This window comes from Cavia porcellus, unplaced genomic scaffold, assembly GCF_034190915.1.
Source record: "Cavia porcellus strain 051 isolate PalLab524CR breed Dunkin Hartley unplaced genomic scaffold, mCavPor4.1 scaffold_25, whole genome shotgun sequence".
In the NCBI taxonomy this organism is placed as follows: domain Eukaryota; kingdom Metazoa; phylum Chordata; class Mammalia; order Rodentia; family Caviidae; genus Cavia; species Cavia porcellus.
In genome coordinates this window covers 21172408-21194368 of record NW_026947508.1, presented here as the reverse complement: position 1 = coordinate 21194368, position 21961 = coordinate 21172408, and the positions used below count along the sequence as shown (strand labels likewise).

Here is a 21961-nt window from a genome sequence, read left to right as displayed (position 1 = left end):
ATTTTGGCCATTTGAAGAAAAACCTTCATGCACATTTGCTGTCTTTTCCTTTGAAACACAAAGGTCTTGTTAAGTTCTAGTTCACACTTCACATTATACTTCACTTTCTCAAATCCCTGTGAGAAGACAAAATTGAGAATAGTCAAGTCAGTACCAGGCAAGGAACCAACAGGTCTCCATCCCTGTGGCTAGGTCTTGAACTCACAACAGGCTACTCTATTCTATTCTATACTTTAGTGTTCTCACACCTCACACACAGAGACTTAGGATTGACAACACAAAAAACTGCTGAATACTTATGTGCCATATACTGCTATGAATTTTATGGTATGCCATTTCATGTGAGGACTACCATATGAGGTGGATAGGAACTACCCTTCCTACTTTTTTAGTTGACAAAATTGAGGCATACAGGAATTAACCTACTTAAGTTCACACAGCTAGCTATCTGTGGGCTAGGTTTAAAATTCATATTTCCGTAACTTTAATCTAAGCTCTTGTAACCACATTATGTATTTTCCTCATTTCACTTACATCAAAAGATGTTCCATATGGCAAGACATATTTTAAAGAGTGAATAAGTACTGTAGGTCACACTCTTAATTTTCTTTAAACAACCACTTAACCAGTTTCTTCCAAATTGAGCTTTAAGGTTCAATCAGTTCAAACCAACTTGGATATGCAGGTCACCTCTGCGAAACCCTGTACAACAGTGCCCATCTGCTGCTGGTAAAGCTTGCTACAGGCCCAAACTGCTACAGAGCACCAGGACTTCACAGCCTGACAGCTCAGTCACCCTCATGCCTGCAATGAGCTAAGTTCTAAAACTTGGGTTAAAAATACGACCCTGCTTTCAAATTAAAAGACAGTTCTGAAATTTCAACATCTTGTGCTGTCTTGGTAATATTTATTTTTATTTTTTCCTCCCACCCCGCTTAAACCACACTAATGTACTACAGAGTAGGCCTGTGCTACCTCATGCCATGGATGCCTCACTGGGTAATATTTATTCAAGCTGAATCTCACTATATTTCTCACCCATATTAAAATGCAAATTATGTTTTCATGAACTTAAATGTGTTAAAATTTTGGTGACAAGGAATATGTAAGACCATCAGCTCTCACGTTTCAATATAACAATGATCAGATTTCTCTGATTCTAGGGTGCCAACCAGAGACTGAGGAATTTGTTCTAAGGAAAAGACAAAGGGCCCCCAAAAGGCTTATCAAAAGCATCTCAATTACAGACATGTTAATATTATGAAATTTTAGTGAAAAACAGTATGCCTTTAAGAAAACATGTGAACACATCAAAGAAATACTACATTGATTTTCCCATAGTCACTTTTGAAGTAATACTTTAGTTATGGCCAACACCACTATATAGTTGTGCCTTTGAGTTATAACTCAGAGTGCATCTTTACACAATGGGCTTAATGATCTCATGGCTTTTGCTTTAATATTGCACTTCTTCAACCCAACTATCACAACATATCACAAGCTTTAGATATAAAGCCAGGATATAGATAGCTCGGTTAGTATCAAGTGCTGATCAAGTCTAAACTCTCTTTAAAAAAAATCACAACTGGGCTGGGAATGTAGCTCAGTGCTGCAGCATTTGCCTAGCATGCCTGAGGCCTTGGATTCATTCCCCAACACTGCAACATACACACCCCCTCTCAGGTTTATTTCTCTGAAGAACAATACACTGATGTTTAAGGTATGCAGTCTGAACTATGGGGCAACTCAACAAGCTTAGAATACTGGAAGAGAACATCACCAGCAAATGCAAAGCAGTATCAGAGATAGTATTTGTGACAAAGAGGCTCCGCGTGATCAGCTGAGTGTTGGATAAGTAACAGTGCTTTAAAAATATACATTTTTCCCCAAAGAATATGATGTTATCATTAAGGATAGGCCACCTGTCCTGTTTCTGTTTCAAATTAAAGATTTATTAAATTATAATAATAAAGTAGATCTCCATATATCTTTAACTTCGTGCTGTTCTATTTAGCAATGAAAACTCTGTATTTGTGGAACCATATATAGTAAAAGGGTCATTACAAATATTTTAAATTATTCCCTTAAATAGTTTGATATTTTGAGTATCTTTAAGGTAAAAGAACACCCTAGCGCGGTGGCACACTTTGTGACCCCAGCACTTTGGTAGACTGAGGAGGGAGGGTTGATAGTCTGAGTTCCAATTTAGGAAGACCCTGTTCAAAGATAAAAAAAAAATAAAATGGGTTGGGGATATAGCTCAATAGAAAGGTCCTGGGTTCAATGAGAATCTGTGACAAAGGGACTCTGTGTGATTAGCTCAAAGCATAAAGAACTAATAACAGAAGAATTAACTATAACTAATGCATGCTTTTGGTTATCTCCAAAACATCCTGAAAGTGACAATACATTCACATGGAATCCTTTAGCAGATTTCACTAGCTTTTCAGGCTTGCAACCACAGAAATGCAGTACTTTTATTAGATACATCAAATAAAAACAACTGCATTCAATAATGGGATTTGGAACCCAAATTCTAGCTGAGCAATTAGCTTAATTTCCATTTCTTGATTAAAAAAATTCAATGCAGATTTTTAAAAAATAAACTCAGTAAAGAACCTATAGATTTCATCCCCAGTACCTAAAAAACAAAAACAAAGCTGGGCACAGTGGCACATGCCTGTAATCTCCACACTTGAGAGCCTAAGGAGAAATGTGTGGCCAGCCTAGGCTAAGTAATGAGTTCAAGGCTAGCTTGAACTACACAGTGAGAGCTTGTCTCAAAAACAAAACAAAAGGAACAAACCCTGCAAACTGACAATCTAAATAAAAACTCAAACCAGGCATGGTGGCACACACTTGTAATCCAAGTACACAAGAGGCTAAGGCAGCAGGACTGCTGTAAATCTGAGGCCAACCTGGACTATACAGCTAGACCCTATCTTAAAAATACATAAAACCTCACACAATCTAATAGCTAATCAATATCTACATTTTCTTAAAATTTCACATGGTATGCACTCTGAAGACTGCATACAAGTTGGATCTCTGCCAAATCTTTCCTTTATAGTATTTATTTCAATTTGAATTTTTTATGTAAGTCTCTCTATGAGACGACTTGAAGACAGGAACTATGTTTTGTCCTGTATTGTAGCCTCCTCTGATGAGCTCAGTGACTGGCACATAATCAACAATAAATGGGGTTTTTTTGGAGGTTTTTTTGGTCCTGGGGATCCAACTCACGACCTTACACTTCCCAAGTAAGCGCTTGAGCCACTGAGCTGAATCCCCGGCCCTATGTTTTGAATGAATGAACTTTACCACTATTACATCTCTTTTGAGTAAGTAGCTTGGTTTATCACACTTGAAGGAGACGAACTTAAGTCTCTTACAAATAACTTATAAGTCAAATTCAATCTGTATGATTCATTTTCTTCAGGTACTGCATACCTGTACACAATTCCATGTACTCAGGAAATTCATCAAGTCAGAGGGCTTCCAGTTTGACTGGGTATCACAGACCCATGACCTAATAAAAATTCTTCATTTGGAAGGTGACAGAAGTCACAAAAAAATGACTAGGGGAGATATGAGGCCTGAATGTGTTATATCATCATGAGCTTTTATTAGAAAAAAAATCAGGATGAATAAAAGTAGCAATGCTAGAAAACAAAAGCACTAGAGGGGGTGGAAACGTGAGTCACTGGCAAAAAACTTTAGAATGGAGAGAAAAAAAGGAAGATATGTATTTTCATACCTCAATTAGTTTGTCTCCTTTGACTACATCCAGATGTAAACCAGGTGGGGGTTTACCTGCCCTGAGGAAGAACAGTGAAAAAAGCATTTTCAGGACATGTGCATAAATGTTATTTGCAGTCATTGTTCCATTCAACACTGCAGCTCTCCTATCAGCCTATAATTAGTTCATGTTCACACAAAAATGTCATCATTCACTGTTATAGCTCTTTTCTACGTTTGACACTTCCCAAGTGATTCAACTGCTCTAAAACAGATTTTAGTGAATCTGTATTTAGAGCAGCACCAAAGAAACCTAAATTTTAACACTGGATATTCACTTTTGAGAGAAAGCACATAAAGTATACAAGTACAATAGCTGGGGTAGTCTGGTCATCTGGAGTTTGAATCTAAATTTGCTACTTCCCTAATATCATACAAACAGAATAAATCAGTTGTTGTTTTAGGCTGGTCAAAAGTAATCTTATCAAAAAATAAGGAGAAGGTAATGGCCTGAACACTACTTGAAAAGAAGATGGTTCTGAACCTCTTATAACCAAATCATAGATGCATAATTTGGGAAGTAGAGCAACACAAAACTCATGCCCATGAAACCAGGTACCAAATGAATATGGATGGTGTGCTACCCTTAAACAGGTCTCTCCCTAACAGCATGATTAAGCAAACCTCTCTTTTTCGTTTTTATCGGTACCAGGGATCGAACTCACGACTGCCTGCTTGCAAGGCAGGCGCTTATGCCGCTGAGCTAAATCCCCAGCCCCAAGCAAACCTCTCTATATTCCAGCTTATCTTTCAAGGGGGACATGCATAAGCCCGGAACATAATAGAATTTGGGGAAACGGTAAGTGATCTTTGAGTCTCTTCTATGTTTACAGTCCTGACCCAAATTTGAAAGCAATGTAGCCAGGAACCAAACTGGACAAAGAATCTGTAGACTGAAGCAACTTTTATGTCACAAAAGTGTAAAGAAGCCCTGAAAACAGCCACATATCCACTTGCTTCCTGGATTTACTCATTTGATACTTGAGCCTCTCCATTTGCACAAGAAAAAAATGTATCCTATCTAACTGAAGATGCAACAGTCACCTCACAATCCCGCCCCAATCTCTCCACAGCAGTGCACTGGACAAAGGCTCGTTTCGTCCGAAACAGGGAAAGGAATGTGATATCCAAAACACATTTTCTCATCTTCTACTACCTGACTGTGCCTGTCTGACTCAGGGGTAGAAACTGAGACTACAAAGATACAACAGTCTTTGCCCTTGAAGATCTTAATATAATGGGAGGCAGAGACAAGTTACATGATAAAAGCCTGTAATGAGGAAGCTACAGCAGAAGGTCTAACTAGAATGCGTCTCTTTGCATGTCAATTCATACTCATTCATTCTGTACCTAAGACTGAATTAAATTATCCCACTATTCCTAAGAACTTCCTAAGAAATGGAAGGGTTTTATTCCAACAACTATTGATGCCATTTTGCGGAGCTTCACGCTGGTCATTGAGAATAAGTGGGTAGGTCAGCGTCAGCCCTGGCCTCAAGGCTCTCCCAGTCTGCTGGGACAGACAAGTAAAACACGCGAGATGCGGCAACAGCATAAGGATGCGTGCAGGACTCTTGAGGTTCGGCTGGGGTCGGGAAGGTGGCTCATCTGCGCTCGGGACGTGCAGCAGGGGCGCCAGGGTCAGTGCTCTCCGCGAGAGAACAAGGCACTCAGTCAGGAGTTGGGGTAAGTTCGGGGCCAAGGCCCCAAAGCAACCCCAAACACCTGCCTAAGTGAGCTCCTTTGAGCCTCCGACCCCAAGCTTTCTCAATTCCTGGGCCCCGCTCCTCCACACGTCGCTCGGCCCCTCACAGCGGAGTTTTTCTTCAACCATTCCAGGGTCTTTGAGAGAAAAAAGAGCTGCCACTCCAGGTCAGATTAGCTAAAACCAGGCCACTCCAGTCCCGAACGCCCTGCCGCCACTCACCAGGTCGGACAGTCGAAAAGCGGGAGGGTAGAGCTGGAGTTCGCGGCTGCCGCCATCTTGCGTCTCCCCCTCCCATTTGGCGGGCCCGAAGCACGCCGGGAAACTGGAAGACCGGGAGAGGAGACTGCTTCCCAGAAGTCTTTGCGCGCACGCGCGCGCGCGTACGAATCGGAGGCAGTCCCTCTAGTGGAGATTCGCGGCTGATTTTAAACTAGTGTTTTAAATGGGATGGCTTCTGGGGCCCTGCGAAGGTTAAGCTTTTCTGGCAAAGGCAGTGTCACAGGAAAAGGTGCATGTACGAAGGGGTGTTAGAATGCCCCAACGGCCTCCTGCAAACGCCTTTGAGCTCTATAATCTTCCAGCTGCACCATTCCCTCGCGTTTTACATCGTCAGCCTTTTGCCCTCAAATCTAGAGAAAAATTAGAGGGCAAAACTCAGGAGACTGAACTTTTTTCTTCTCTTCCAGCTCTTCTCCGAAAAGCTGCGCCTTACTCACCTACTTTTTCTAGTTTAAATCTGGGCTTTGAGTGCTATCTGCATTAGAGTCATCCAGTGTTCTAATGAACAGACCCAATCAGAAGACAAGAGTACTGATCTTCACTGTGCATTGCCCAACTAGTTAAATTGTGGCCGCTTGGAATTTTTTGCTTTTGGTCATAGTGACTACTGTGCAAGGAAGCATTGGGATTGCAGTCTTGCCCTAGGCCACTAGTGGGGACTCTGGTTAAAATGGCTTTGTCATTGGAGGCTTACTTATCTGGGCAGTTTTTCTTCTAGTCAAAGTCTTGTGTAATTGAGGCTAAACTTCATCTCACTAGGTAGTTTCAGGTTGGCCTTGAACTCATGGAGATCCTCCTGCCTCAGCCTCTCCAAATGCTGGGATTATAGGCATTTACCATCATACCCTCAATTATGTATTTTATGTGGATCATCTCATTTAATCCTCACAACCCTCAAAATAGCAATTATGATACTTGAGGAAAGGCTCAGAGATGAGATGCCCAGCTTCACCCTGGAACAAGTGTATTACTAAAATCTAGTTTGTGTGAAGACAAAGGCCATGTCATACTGCCTTTTACATTTTTGTTTTACTTATTGTGTCATTCAGAGATATGGTCTCACTATGTAAAGGCTGGCCTTGTGCTCACTGTGTAGCCCTGACTGGTCTTGAACTCACAACCATCCTCCTGCCTCAGCCTCTCGGTGCTGGGATTACATACGTGTGCCACCACACCTGGCACTTTTGTTTGCCATGTCTGCATGTATGCAACTGACGCCCCTTTTTCACTTCTGCAGAAAACCTAAGATTATCCAACTTGCAGCTTTTTATTTTATTTTTTTTTAGCAAAGTCTCACTATGTAGTTTAGACTGCCCTTGAACTATGTACTGTAGCTCAGGGTAGTCTTTGAACTCTCAGTGATCCTGCTGGGATTACACATGTGCATCATCAAGTCCTCCTCCCTAATTCTAAACTGGACTTCAAGGAAACAAATAATGTTATGGCTCTCTCCTTTCTGCACAAGGACATTATTTTTTAGAAGGAATGAAATACTCTCAAAAGTGTTTCAAGTATGAAAGAAAAAATTAGGGGCTGGGGATTTAGCTCAGCGGCATATGCGCCTGCCTTGCAAGCAGGCGGTTGTGAGTTCAATCTCTGGTACTGATAAAAAAATGAAAAAGACAAAAAAAAAAAAAAAAAAGAAAGAAAGAAAGAAAAAAAAAGAAGATACTGTTATCTATGGAGATTGTGTGGGCCGTGAAGGTTCCACATCCCTTTCAGGCACAAGTGGTGTTGAAGCTCTTTCTAACTACCACACATTTCTTACTACCAGTGATCTGATTAAATCTTATGTTAATTTTGCCTTTCAATTTGTAGTCCTTCCAGTGTCACCTGTACAACTAATAAGCTAGCAGTTATATTGTTTGTTTGTTACAGGGTCCATGCAGTTCAGACTAGCCTCAAATTTACAGTCATCCTCCTGTCTCAGGCTCCTGAGTGCTAGGACTACAGGCAGGCACTACCATGCTCACTTTAAAAGCTGTATTCTTACACTTACAATTCTGTGCTCTTCAGTCATGTTCCTTGTTTTCAGACAGCTGATATTCACACTGGTGTAGTGGCACCTGACACCCAAGTCCTTATAAGGTAAAATGCTGTTCGGGCACCAATGACATTGGTATAGGCCAGAAAACTGGAGGAGAGCAATGTAGGCCTTAACCTTCTGAAATGGAGACTACTTGGCATCTGCCTTGCATTCTTGTATCTCAACACAAAGAGGTTACCCTTTTAGTCTCTGACAGAGTTCCTTAGAATTTAGTCATTATGAATATATCAATATCAAAAACCAAAAACATCTTTGGTGTGATTTATGATCAAATAGACACTATAATAGATAATATACAGGCGAGGCTTCTGGGTTTTTGTTTTTGAGACAGGGTGTTGCTATGTAGTGCAAGCTGGCCTTGAACTCACTATGTAGCCCAGGATGGCATAAAACATGTGGTGATCCTCTTGTCTCACTCTCCTGAGTGCTGAGATTACAGGCATGCACCATCATGTCCAGCCATAAGAGGCTCTTTAGCAGGTAAGTGTACAAGATATAGATGGAAGAAAAGATGTTCATTAAAGGTTGAGTAGAATTGCCACTTCTCCAGATTTTTAGAGAAAGCTTCTTGGTAGAGGTGGTCAGCAGGACAGCTTGAATCCATGATACATGGGCATAGTGAAAGTGTGGTTTTGAAGTCCATATACTTGAGATCAAATCCTGGCTCCATCACTAATAAGATGTGTGACCATGGACAGGTTACTTATTATGCCTCAGTCCCCTGATTCATTAAGAAGGAAAAGAAGAAAAATACATCTCCTAGATGGCTTTCTGGATTATCTCCTAGATTTGAGATAATAAATATATGGGGCTGGGGATTTAGCTCAGCGGCATTAAGCATCTGCCTTGCAAGCAGGCAGTCATGAGTTTGATCCCCAGTACCAATAAAAAGGAAAAAGACCAAAAAAAAAAAAAAAAAGAGATAATAAATATAAAACATTTACCATAGTAGCTTGCTGGGCATAAGGGCTCAAATAGTCTACAAATGACCATTCACATGTGGTGTACTTCCTTAAGCCTTTAAAAAAAATGTGGGGGTGTCAACTTTTATTTTGACAACTAAGAGATTTAAAAATTATGTCTGATAAGTGAAATAAACCAGACTGTGTGTACATCATACTGTTTCACTAGTGTGAGAAGCTGAAACATATTTGTGTGTGTGTGTGTGTGTGTGTGTGTGTGTGTGTGTGTATACGGAAATAGTTAAAATGGTTATACTCCTGATTTCTCTGAGTTCACTGCAGAGAAAGATTTGTGCTGGTACTGTCTGATAATTTAATGCTAATATCTTGTGTTCTAGGTGAATGATTTGGAGATGACAATGCACAGTGTATGTACCATTATTGCCCACTGATTGACATGTTTTGAAATTTTATTTTCTTCTCTTTGAAATAAAATGGATTTGGAAAAAAAAATGGTCTGAGCTAGGTATGGGGTTTTAAGTTTAGCACTCTGGAAGGTTGTGGCAGGAAGATCACAAATTCAAGCTCATGGGCAACTTAGCAAGACCATGTCTCCAAGTAAAAAATAAAAGAGGGCTAGAAATGTAGCTCAGTGGGACAGCACTGGATTGAATCCATTGTACCCTAACCTCCCAAAACACAGGTCTGGGGGTTGTGGCACACACATGTCATTGCAGCTGTTCAGAGGCTAGGCAAGAGGTTGGCAAGTTTGAGGGCATCCTGAACAACTGAGAACCTGTCTCAAAATAAAAATAAACAGGGCTAGTGCTGTAGGTCAGTGAGAAGGCCTGAGCTCAAACCCTGATAATGCAGAATGAATGATGAATGAATGAATAAAATAAAATGAAGTCTGACATCATTCTTTCCATTTTAATATTAAAATATTCTTTATCTGGTGTGCGTGTGTGTGCTAGGAATCAAGCGTACAGCCTGTACACTAAGCACAGATCCATCACTAAGTTACATCCCCAAACGTACAATACCCTTTTAGTTTGTTTGTCAGTTTTTTGAGACAGGATCTTGCTAGTAATTTAGGCTGGCCTTGAATTTACAATGATCCTCCTACCTCAGCCTCCCAAGTGCTGAGATGACAGGTGTGCACCACCACATCAAGCTAAAATATCCTTTTTCAAAGGGGGGAGGTAAGGAAGAAGAGAAAGGATGATCGAAAATGATCAAAATATGCACCAAATCCCCCACAGAATGTAAATATCATGTATTACAAGTATGTACCAATAAAAAAACAAAAAGATGTGAAGGATCTAGAGATACAGCTTAGTATCGCAGAGGAAAGTGACAAAATGAAAGAGCAAGAGGCAGTCTCAGTCCTCCAGCCCACTGAAAACAAACCCAAGAGACACTGAAATAGAAGACACTGGACACTGCACAACTAAACTTTCTGAAATGACAGCAAATGAAGTAAAGAAACAACTCCATGAAGTTATAGTGGAAATCAGGTCAGAAATAATCTCTCAGGTAAAAAATGAAATGACAAACGTTATCAACGAAATGCTGTGTGTCTAAAGAAGATCTAAATAGGGATATGGCTTAGTAGTAGAGCACCTGAGCACTTGTCTAGCATGTGTGGAACCAGAGTTGATTCCAAACACTGGGGAAAAAAAAAAGGTTGGAGAACATCCCGGATGCAGATGGAACTTGTAGGTAAGCTCAGCACATTATTCCTTTTTCTCCTTGGACTGGTAAACACTTGGTCCTTAACGGCAACCCAGGATTCAAAACTGTATTATATTGCAAATTTATTCTTTAAAAAATTAAATCCTAAATGGTGGCTCATGCCTGTAATCCTAACACTCTGGGAAGCTGAGGCAGAAGGATCGTAAATTCAAGCCTAGTCTGGGCAACTTAGTGAGAGCCTGCCTCAAAAATAAAGAACTGGACATGGTGGTGCACCCTTATAGTCCCTCATCCTTGAGAGGCTGAGGCAGGAGGATCACTGCAAGTTCAAAGCCAGCCTGTGCCACATAATGAGAGACCTTGTCTCAAAATCAATCAATCAATAAACAATAAAAATTAACAGCTAGGGATGCAGCTAAGTGTAAAGGCTGGGTTCAATCCTCAGTACTGTCCACACATAAACTGTAAAAATTGTACAAAAGGCTACTTGTTGCCTGATTACATTTGTAGGCAAAATTGTGGAGATAAGAATCAAACAAGTGACTGTCAGCAGCTACAGGCTGGAATAGGAGGGGCTGACTGCAAAAACACAACAAAAAGGTTTTGGGATAGGGGTGAAAATGTTCTTGTTCTTTCTTTTGAAGTGCTGATGAGGAAATCCAGAACCTTGCCCATGTTAGCAAGGAAAGTCTATGACAGAGCTACACCCCCAAGTCCTGTTCTTTGCCTGTCAGACTTTATACAATAGTATACTTTCAAGACATTTTAAAATATGTAGATTGTGTTTTAGTAAACCAAACTACAACAAAAATTAAGTCCTTAGTTGTGAGTCAAATTTCATTTTAGCAAAGTATTAAAATTGCTCAGTTGGTCCAAAAGTAGATCAGGAGTTGAGAATTAAAATCTCTTAATTATGACTTGGTTAACTGGAGATTCTAAAGTAGTCATAGTTTGCGGTGCTAAAAAATAATACTGAAAAATCCCCTGAAGCCTAGGAATACACTACACATACTTGGAAAAGTTAGGAAGCAGCAAGTGATTACTAGCCCTAGGGAAGAACATGTGAGTGAAGATCCACTCTCACTGACCAAAAGCAAAAGGTCCATTGCTGTGACTGAGGAAAGTCTGAATAGAAAGAAAAACTGAAGGAGACTCAGTTCTACTTTGCAGACTGACTACTGATTTGACTGTGATGCTTTTGCCCAGTGGTGAAAAGCAGTGTAAGTTGGGCTTGAGAACACAGTTGCACGTGGCCTGCTGTGGGAGCACCAGTCGAACATTTGCCAAGTTCTTGTTCTGAAACATTCCCAGATGAAGTGGCCAGAATGACATTTCTGCTTTGTCATATGCAGTACAATCTCAATTCATTTGAAGAGAACACCCAGTACTGCTAGAACATTTCAGTGAAAGAAATAGAGGAGAAAAAGCAAGGAATACAGAGGTGAACATACAATTTGTATGCTCAGACTAGAATACCTGTTATCTTTATAGCTGAAGAATTCTATGGCTGGAAAAGAGATCCTGAGAAAATCTGGGGCCTGTAGGTTAAGTGACTTCTCTAAATATCCTCAGCAAGTTCATGGCAGAGCTAAGTTCCCCTTGGTCTTCTGCTCTCTGGTCTAGTTTTCGACATCCAAACCAATGGTCCTCAACTATGACTGCATGTAAAAATCAGCAGGAGCTTTAAAACAATTCATGTGTCCAAGCTTCACTCCAGACTAATGAAAATAGAATCTTAGAGAGGAGGGGCCAAAGTGTGAGTGTTTTTTAAAAGTTTCTAATGTGTTTCCATAGTTAGGAATCATTGTCCTAAACCGTAGTGTCCTCAAAGATAATCGAGATACAGATAACGAAGACTCTGAGTAGGTTTATCAGGATCATTAACAGAGTCTTTTTGGCAACTGCCACAAACTCTCGCCTAAGTTCTGTGGCTCTCCATGACCACCACTACAACCACTGCTGGATCACACAGAATGACAGAATCGAACTACTCACTTTGTTTTACCCAAATTCAAATAGTTTTATGCAATCAATACTTTTTTCTTGCCTTTAGTGTTACGAATGATGTGACAAAGTCAACTGTAATTTGAAGCTGAAAGGACAGTGACCAGAATCAGTCATTTCTGACACAGCTGCTTAGCTACTGTGCCACCTCGATGGCCCAGCCCTGTTTTTCAAAGAAAGGCAGCACCCACTGATCCTGTTCCACCCTTCAACCAACCCTCACCCACTCTCCATTCTTCTCACAAGTCTCAATTTTCCCATGACAGTAGATTACATGATATCTCATTAGAATGTTAATTCATAAAGACTTACTACAAAAGCTTTTCAAATGTTTATTTGTATTAAGTAGGTGGAATGGTGCAAAAGTGCAAAGAAACTTACGCATTTGGGTCCTTGTTTCCCTACTGTTCACATTAGCTTTTACAAGAAGATTAAGAAACATTAAGGGGAGTAGAAGAAATGAATATAAATGTATCTAAAGTAGTCAAATCCTCTAATTTACTAAAGAATGAACTAAAATTTTTGGCCCAGTTTGTATGATATGATAGCCTACATAAAAGTTCCCTTGAACTTTTCTAGGCCTGTGAAAAAGTGAAGTAGACAACATTTATATGACAAGACAGCAATCTTTTATTGAAACCTTTTTTTTAAAACTATGCGTGGAGAGATTAATCTCTTGTTCATAAATTAGGATGAATCTAACATCACTATTCCAAGCTAGTCTTATTTACAGCAGTGAACCCTTTCTTGACTTTATCATCAGGTCCACAGGACTAAATTTTAAACTCAACTTCAGTCTAACTTCATCTTTCTACCATCAAATACCCTATAGGGCAGAGGACAGACAGTCTTTTGGTGGCAACATTCACCATTCACCAGGAATGTAGAGCCACAAGTGAACAATAACAAAAAGATTAAATCATTCCAAACAATTCCTATTTGCTTTCCAAAAGCATGCGATGTCTAATTTTCCTTTTCTATGCAGACAGGTGGGAAAGGGCCCCCCCATTATAGTAATATTAATTAGATTAATCTCTTTAAAAAGGGAGCTCTTGCTTAGTGTGTATAAGGTTGAACTGCTGTGGACAACACTAGCAGACAATAAAGTAAACTTTAAAACTCAGATTATAACACATACCCCAGCAACTGATAAACTCAAATTTTCTCACTGAATCTCAATCACATGTGTAATTTTTAACTTTCTGGTTAAATATAATGCCAAAATCTTGCAAAATGAGAACAGACTTCTTAGAAATTCAAAGTAAATTATTAAATAATAGAAACTGTTGGCTTACTATACAGTTTGTGATACACTCCAGTGCTGGGTGCCAGAAAATCATCTGTTACTAGAAAAAAAGGTGAATTTTGTATATACATAAAAAGACAATAGTATGAGAGTGTAGTGTTGCCTACCAAAAAGAGTGTCTATAATGGAATTTTCAGTAAACGCTTGGGACAAAGGTCAATCAAAATATAAGAGAAAGTAAAGTCCATGTAAATTCCTAATTTGAGAAATCAATAGAATGTATACATAAACTGATAAATACTGTCTTCATAGGTCACTACGTCCAAGGACTAGTTAGTAGTTAGTTTCTAACTAAATTATTACAGGATGTTCTGGTGTACGCTCTCTTCTTGTGATCAGTTTGTTCTGGCAAGAAGACTCCAACAAGCACTTGCCCTTGAAAATAACTCAGCAGGAGAAGGCTCTGAGGCAATCACACTTCATTTAGAAACTAACCAGATAATAAGTCCCAAGACTGTAATCATCACTGACAGGACAAGCACCAGGATACACGTCTTCTTGCGAGATTTTTTCTAAGGAAAAAAATACGTAAAGAAGATACTCATGAAATAAGTAAGCTTTTTCTAAGAAAAACTCCAAGAATGCTTCATAAATCTACCTCCTTGTAATTCAAAATTCTCTGTCTATGCACAAATAGGCAATGATCTTTCCCAAAATCTCAACAGTCACCAGGGCAAGGCAGTAGTGCAGGTTTCATTTATTCCCAAATAGTTTTGCAAAGGAGCTACACCTATGCTGCTAGGCATTATTTGCAATAAAATTAAGTATTTGCATACATCTAATTTTTACATTTATTTTTTCAGTGCTGGGACTCAAATCCATGACTTTGCATGTGGCAGGCAATCACTCTACCACTGAGCCACAATCCCAGACATGTGTGATTGTATTTTAAGAATGGTTTTATACATATTAAAAAATTTTGTGTTCATTGTAAAAATTAGGCAAGCAGAAAGAGAAAACGACCATCTATGGATATAATTTATTTTTTGTTTAAGACAGAGTCTCACTGTGTAATTCAGGCTGGTCTCAAACTCACAGTGATCCTCCCACCTCAACCTCCCAAATGCTGGGATTATAGGCATGCACCACCATGCCTAGTTCAGATATAATTGTTAGCACTTGGATTGTATTTCCTTCTGATTGCTCACCTGTATGCACTGCTATTTGATATTATTGGATCATAGCTTTTATCACTTCATGTCTATTATAAACATTTTTCTATTATTATAAATTCTTTTTTTCTTTTTCTTTTTTTGGTTTGCGATAGGGTCGCACTATGTAGTCTAGGCTGGCTCTAAATTCAATTCATACCCCAGGCTAGCCTCAAACTTGTGACTGAAATAGCTAAAATACTATTTATTTCTAATATGCCATGCAATACCAAACTGAGAGGAAATAAGCAGGCCAGAATGTTAACAAAAAGTAAGTCTGGTAAGGGTATAAAGGCATGCTTTGTATTTTTATTTTTGCAACTTTTTATAAACAAGATTGCTCCTATATAAAGTGTCAGTATTTGTAAACTCAGATAAAGAATCAGAAAAATCATAAAACCAGAGTTCTGGGCTGGGGATTTAGTTGAGTGGCAAAAGCATCTCCCTGACCAGCACAAAGTCATGAGTTTAATCCCTGGTACCAAAAAAACCAAAATCAAAACAACACCAGAGTTTCATGGGCATGTTGGCGCACACCTATAATCATTGCATTCAGGAGGCTGAGACAGGAGGGTCACTGCAAGTTCAAGGCCAATCTGGGTTACAGAGTAAGTCCAATGCCAGCCTGAACAGAATAGTGAAACCCTGTCTCAATGAAACAAAACACCAGAATTGCAAATAATATGTAGAAGAATTTCACCTTACAGGAACAGTTTCATAATAACTAAGCTCTATTTACTCATATGTAAGCAGCTCTCATAGTTGATTCTAGCTCTATCCTCTGTGGCAACAGTCAGCATACAGTATCTATGAATCCCTACTTTACCTGGAGCTCTTGCTGAACTAAAACATATTTCAGCTCTTTAGGATATAAGATTAGTCTTACATTAGATTTAGGTATCATGTTAGTTTACTGGCTTAGGTTTGTAGCTAAAAAGCTTCTGTGTAAGTTTATTCAAGATTTGATGATTTAGTAGTTCTCTCTGCTATGGGAAATACTAAAAATGGAACTGGTACTACAATTATGACTACTTGCCTTCAGTTTGAGCCTAAGAAAGAGGTTGCAGCTCAAGGTGTCAACATATCCTAATGCCCATAAAGTCTGCAACACAGAATGATTTTTTGGTACACCTGCTTTTACCTGATAATAAGCAGCTCGCTGTAACTGATCAGTGGCTCTTTCAACGTGCACTTCTGAGCTTTCCACATTGGCTTCTATGCTATCTGCAAAAAGCATGGTGGATATTTTAGCATGCTCAGATGTTTCAAGACTTCACCCTGAAAAGCTTTCTGATACTATGGGTCCTATCACCCGTAATAAATAGCCATGAAATCAAAAGTTACTACCTTGATAAGAGAATAGCCCTATTTTCTGGAAATAAACACTACTAAAGTATTTAGGGGAAAAGAATTATAAAGCAACCTTCCTATAAATAGTTCAGAAAAAGTTTATATATATACACCCACACCCACAAACTCAGAAAGTGGGAGAATCTAACAAAGCAAATGGGGTGGAAGGTTAGCAAAAAAAAAAAAAAAAAAAAAAAAATCTGAATAAGGGTATAAAGGAATGTCTTGTATTTTTATTCTTCCAATTTTTAATTGCAAATAAATGAGATTCTCCTCACATTATTATTATTTTGTTTTTTGGTACCGGGGATCAAACTCACAACCTTGCGCTTGCCAGGCAGGCACTTACATCACTGAGTTAAATCTCCGGCACCAATTCTTCCCACATAAAAAGTGTTTAAGAAGTTATTAATGTAATAATTGTACAAGGTTCTGGATATAAAAGCTGGGAGGCTGACAACTATTTCTCTAAACAAAGACTTACCCAAAGGATATGACAAGCAAATGGGGATAAGTATCCAAAGAGACCTCATTTTACCTTCTACATTTGAGAATATAAGAAACTTGCAAAGAAAATGAATTCAACAATTCTTAAATGATATTCCTAAACTTTAAGTCTCACTGATTTCTTTGGACACAAATACTTTCAATTCACCTTGAAGTTAAAAGTATCATTATTACATACCAATCAGATCACCCTGGTCATGGATCATCATAGCCAAATCTTTGAATATCTGATTAACGTCCAAAATGTCAGCCTAAAGAAAGAAAAACAAGCAACATGTTAGAAGATTCCTTTACTTACTGATGAACATATCACAGCATTTTTGTTTGGGTTTTGTGGTGCTAGGACTTGAACCCAGGATTTCATGCATGCCAGGCAAGTGCTATATACCATTCAGCTATGCCTACAGCACAGCTTTGCTTTGTTTTGTTTTTTTTTGTGACAGGGTCTTGCTATGTAGTTCAGGCCTTGAACTCAGGACGGTCCTCCTGCCTTAGCCTCCCAAGTGCTAGGATTATAGGTATGTGACACCACACCTGGCTCTCATATATGTTTTTAAAGCTCTAGAAAGCATATTTTCTCTATAACAGATCTACCTAATATTATAAAACAAAAGACATGTAAAGAAGCTCATTAGGGCTGGGGATTTAGCTCAGCAGCATAAGCGCCTGCCTTGGAAGCAGGCAGTTGTGAGTTCGAACCCTGGTACCGATAAAAAGGAAAAAGACAAAAAAATAAAATAAAATAAAATAAAAATAAAAATAAAAAATAAAGAAAAAGACAAAAAAAAAGTATAAAAAAAGAAAAGAAGCTCATTAAACAATTTTTGTGGCGCTGGGGATTGAACCTAGGGCCGTGTTAGGGAAGTACTCTGCTACTGAACTACATTCCCAGTCCTTTTTTATTTTGAGATACAATCTTGCTAAGTTGTAAATTGCCTAGGCTGGTTTTAAACTTGTCCTGCTATATGGAGGACCACCTGGATGACTCTTCTTGACCAAAGGGCAGTGATCTCCATTTTGGCTAAATCTGGCCCTATCTCCACGTACTGATAAGTACAAAGCTGGTTAGGTCATTTCCTTTTCCCTTCAATTGGCTTTAAGCAGTGTAAACAGGGCAAGCTGAGGTGCTGATTCGTAATTTTTGAAGCTAGATAACAGTTGCTGTTTCCCTGCCCCATGACTCCCAAAAAACATGGTTGAACAGGGTGGGATGAAGAGCCACACCATCAACTAGGATGAGCCTCAAGCTAAGAGACTATGACTTCCCAGGGCACAAAATTTTACACATCAGAACTGAAGCACCAATCTCAAAACATGAAATGCTACCTCAATTATGTCACCCAAATTGGTTTTTCTGCATATCTTTCTCTCTGCATATTGCAAAGGTGATTTCAGGCCTCCTAGCCCAGCTCACAGCACTCACATATTTCCCGCCATTCTCACAGTCACCCATCCTCAAGCCACTCCTTCCTTCACAAATTAATAAAATCTGTGTTGGACCCTGGGTCAAGGCCTTTATTCCGATGAACCTGGCTGGACTTAGAACCCCTTGACTCCTCATAGCTATAAATATGTCTCGTGGTCTTTATTCTTCTGTGGGTCACACTTGAAGCGGTAGACTGGAATTCCAATAACTTTTCCATAGGATTACAAATATAAACTTCCTGGACTAAGACAAGGTTCAAGAAGGGCTCTATACAGCTACCTCAGCCTTCTGAGTGACTGGGATTACAGGTGCCATCTCTGGTACACACAATATTAACTGGACCTGCTATGTGAGAACCAGTAAAATCACCCAAACCCAAATAACATACAACAGAAGCCAGTGTAGGAGGGAGGACAAATTCTTAGTGTAATAGCTCTCTTGGTTTAAAGCTTAAACTGAGCATTATGGTAAAAGTCTGTCTGTGCTTCCCAACGACTACTGGGACCTGGGACTAAAGAATTAAGTGGCTGATTCAGGATCCTGCTACTGGGGAATGCAAGGAGGATATATTTACAGGCGGGAAGCCTCTTTACTACCAGACTGACTGTGGAACTCTGTGAGGGACTGCTAAATTCTGCTGTCACTGGGACAGTGCTCTATAAACAGCTTTCAACTCAACTCAGCAACAAAGCTCTTTAGTCTGTGGATGGCAGTTCCAGAGTGAAAGGCCAGCATCCCATCTGTAAGGTTTCTACTCCAAATGAGGAAGGTAAAAACAAATCAGCTTGATGGGCTGAACTGAATCCTGTTTTCCTTGCTGTGATGGAAGTCAATCACATTTGGATTTTAAACCAGGTATGGTGGCCCATGCCTATAACCACTGAACTTGAGAGGTTGAGGCAAGAGGATCGCTGTGAGTTCAAAGCCAGCCTGAACTGTATAGTGAAAGTATTTTCTTATTCTTTGGTACTGGGAACTGAACTCAGGACCTCGAGCTTACCAGATATGTACTGTGCCACTGAGCTACATCCCTGGCCTGAAATCATTCTTAACAAGACAAAAAAAAAAAAATTCCATTTGGATTTTAATTGACTTACAGGCAATGGCCAATGATCTAGGCACACAGACAGGCAGAAAGACAATGGAAACTCAGCCTATGAAATGTTGCTTGGAAGGGCTAAAGAACTAAGGAAGAACTCCTTAGTTCTATACCTCTCACTCTCCTTGCTGCTATAGCAGCATTTCTAATCAATGATTAGCAGCATTCAGTGAAAAAAGACAATAAAGGAAAGATGATTCTCAGCACTGAAGGAAGGAAGAGAGAGAGGAATGGAAAGAGGAAGGGGAAGATAAGCAAGAGAGAGAGAGAAAAAAAGAGGAAGGAAAAGAGGAAGGAAAGGAGGGACAGACAGACATATTTGAAAGCAACAAAATGGCTTAATTCAAGATAAACTCTCTCACATAAAAGCAGACATTGATGGTCCTAGAGGCAGGGGAGAGGGGGCTCAATTCTGGCTGCACATTATAATCACATAGGGCTTTAAAGTATTCATACTAGCATCTCACTCCCAGGATTATAATTTATTAGGCTGAACCATAAGATTGTGGATATTTACCATTTTAAACCTACAAAAACAGGAATTTCACATAGTCCAATCAAAGAACTGATGGTCCAGGAAAAGAACTGGGGTATTTTAAAAATAATTTAAAATTATTTATTCCAGGTGATTCCAACGTGCAGTGTGCAGAACCACTGCTATAGGTAAAGGTTAAGGAGCACGCTTGTCCACTGCCCTTCTTTCCTCTCTCTTCCCCAGGGCTACGGTTGTCTTCCTGTATGGAGGGACTCAGAGTTTAGGATATTGGGGGACACTGCAAAGTTCCAGGTCGAGCTCACACAAGAAAAGTGTACAGCCTTCCCCTTCAACATGCACCTCAAAAACTATTCTAGCTGCTCAGATCTGCTGAAGTGATAAGATTTCTAACGTGGAAATAGACTTTAGAATATAGAAAACTAGAATAAGACTCCTGCTGTGTTTTTATCCTAAGCTATTCAGGCTAACCAAAGGGTTCTCTCCACAGACCTCTGCCTAATGTAGACATGTACTTGTCTTGCTTTTGTTTTCCATGCATATTTCTCAAGAAAACCATACATTAAAAAGAAAGAGAGAGAGAGAGAAAGAGAACAAGACAAGAAAATCATATAAAATATAAGGAAAGGGTTTGGGTATTCTTCACATCACAGCTGTTCCAATTCACCAGAACTAAATCAACACAGAACACGATGGTTCATTTCATGCTTCTTCATTATAACTGAGAGAAAATTCAGACTAGAAGGTCCACATACCTGCACATAGAATGAGTCAAACAAGAACATGACCTGGCTCTCACCTCTAACTGCCGAATTGCCGTTTCCCTCTCCTTAATAAGTTCCAGGTCCTGCTCAGTGATGGCTGCCTCGTCCTCCTGGCTCTGCATCTGGTTCCACTCCTCATGGCTGCAGGGAGACAAGCATGCTAGCTGATTCCATCTGCCTCAGGTAGGATGAGATACAGCTACATCTCCGCTGCCAGCAGAACCTATGCAAACACACGGCCAGGACCCCAGTTGCTCTGCAATTCAAAGTCCTAAAGGACACAGTGTCCCATATCCAGAAGTAAAGGTCTGATATGCCAGGAAAAGTCTCAATCTCCACAGGTAAAACTGAGCAGCAAACTATGGGGGATGCGACACCTTGCCTTTTCTACCTAGGGGGACACTGCAACTTTGTACATCCTGTGATTTGAACTCAGCAAATTACACTCACCCCATCTTCTCCTGAGCCACTCTTAAAGGGCAAGTTGTATTGGTAGAGGTAAGCAGGCTATGTGACCTGCCAGTGTTTCATCAATTCATTTAATTTACTTTATTATTGTTTTTGTTTCTTGAGATAGAGACTCACTATGTAGTTCAGACTGGCCTTGAGCTAACTATGTAGCCCAGGCTGGTCTGGAACATGTGTGATCCTCCTGCCTCAGCCTCTGAGGCACTGGGATTACAGGTGTGTGCCACTATACCCAGCTTCACCAATTTATTGAACAGAATCACAACTCCTGGTTTTGGAGGATTTCCTTTAGGTTGTATTTTGGGTTATACTGTATAACTCATAACAGAATATCAAAGCAAAGCTAGCAAAATGTAACTTAAATATTTAGAAAAGTATATTACTTATGATATTGGACAGAACACCTAGAAAATCCCGTATTAGCTCACTATAGTCGTGCACCCTATAATCCCAGTGCTCAGGAGGCAGAGACAGGAAGCTGCAGTGAAACTCAGAGGCCATCCTGTGTTGCAAGTGAATACAGTATGTAAGACCAGCCTGACACCAGGTGTGGTGGCACAAGCTTGTCATCCCAGCACTTGGGAGACTTAAGGCAAGAGGAATGCTTTGAGTTCAAGGCCAGCTTGGGCTACAAAATGAGTTCAAGGCCAGCCCAAAATGCATAGTGAGACCCTGTCTCAAAAAACAAAACAAACAAAAGAGCATCCTGGGTTATGCATCAAGATCCTGTCTTCCTGAAAAACTTTTAAAAATCCAGTTTTATGCATTTTTGAAAAGTACACATAAATCACAATTTATTACCACATATTTATGTCATTTGGGGCATTTTTTTGTTTGTTTTACTTGTTTTGTTGTTTTGAGACATAGCCTTGAATTCACCATGTAGCCCAGGCTGGCCTCAAATTAATGGCAATCCTCCTGTCTCAGCCTCCCCAGTATAGAATTACAAACACATGCCACCGTG

The 21961-nt window shown here is 39.7% G+C and overlaps 1 protein-coding gene and 1 non-coding gene across 4 annotated transcripts in view; both read right to left on the bottom strand.

The window, feature by feature from the left end:
- Window positions 1-21961, bottom strand: part of Ppp1r8 (protein phosphatase 1 regulatory subunit 8) — a 60653-nt gene that overhangs the window by 14462 nt on the left and 24230 nt on the right. The window contains exons 6-10 of one of the 3 annotated variants that reach the window (XM_003471276.5): window positions 20565-20670; window positions 16926-16998; window positions 16032-16114; window positions 14175-14251; window positions 3758-3818 (exon numbers count right to left, since the gene is read on the bottom strand). In XM_003471276.5, coding sequence (XP_003471324.2) covers window positions 3758-3818; window positions 14175-14251; window positions 16032-16114; window positions 16926-16998; window positions 20565-20670 — 400 coding nt within the window. Of the gene's footprint in view, window positions 1-3757; window positions 3819-5725; window positions 5874-14174; window positions 14252-16031; window positions 16115-16925; window positions 16999-20564; window positions 20671-21961 lie in introns of those variants that run through there. The other 2 variants (XM_023565674.2, XM_013153994.3) reach the window with 2 other exon arrangements.
- Window positions 1386-1551, bottom strand: LOC111757226 (small Cajal body-specific RNA 1). The gene has a single exon (XR_002791604.1). It is a non-coding gene; the product is annotated as a small Cajal body-specific RNA 1 (non-coding RNA).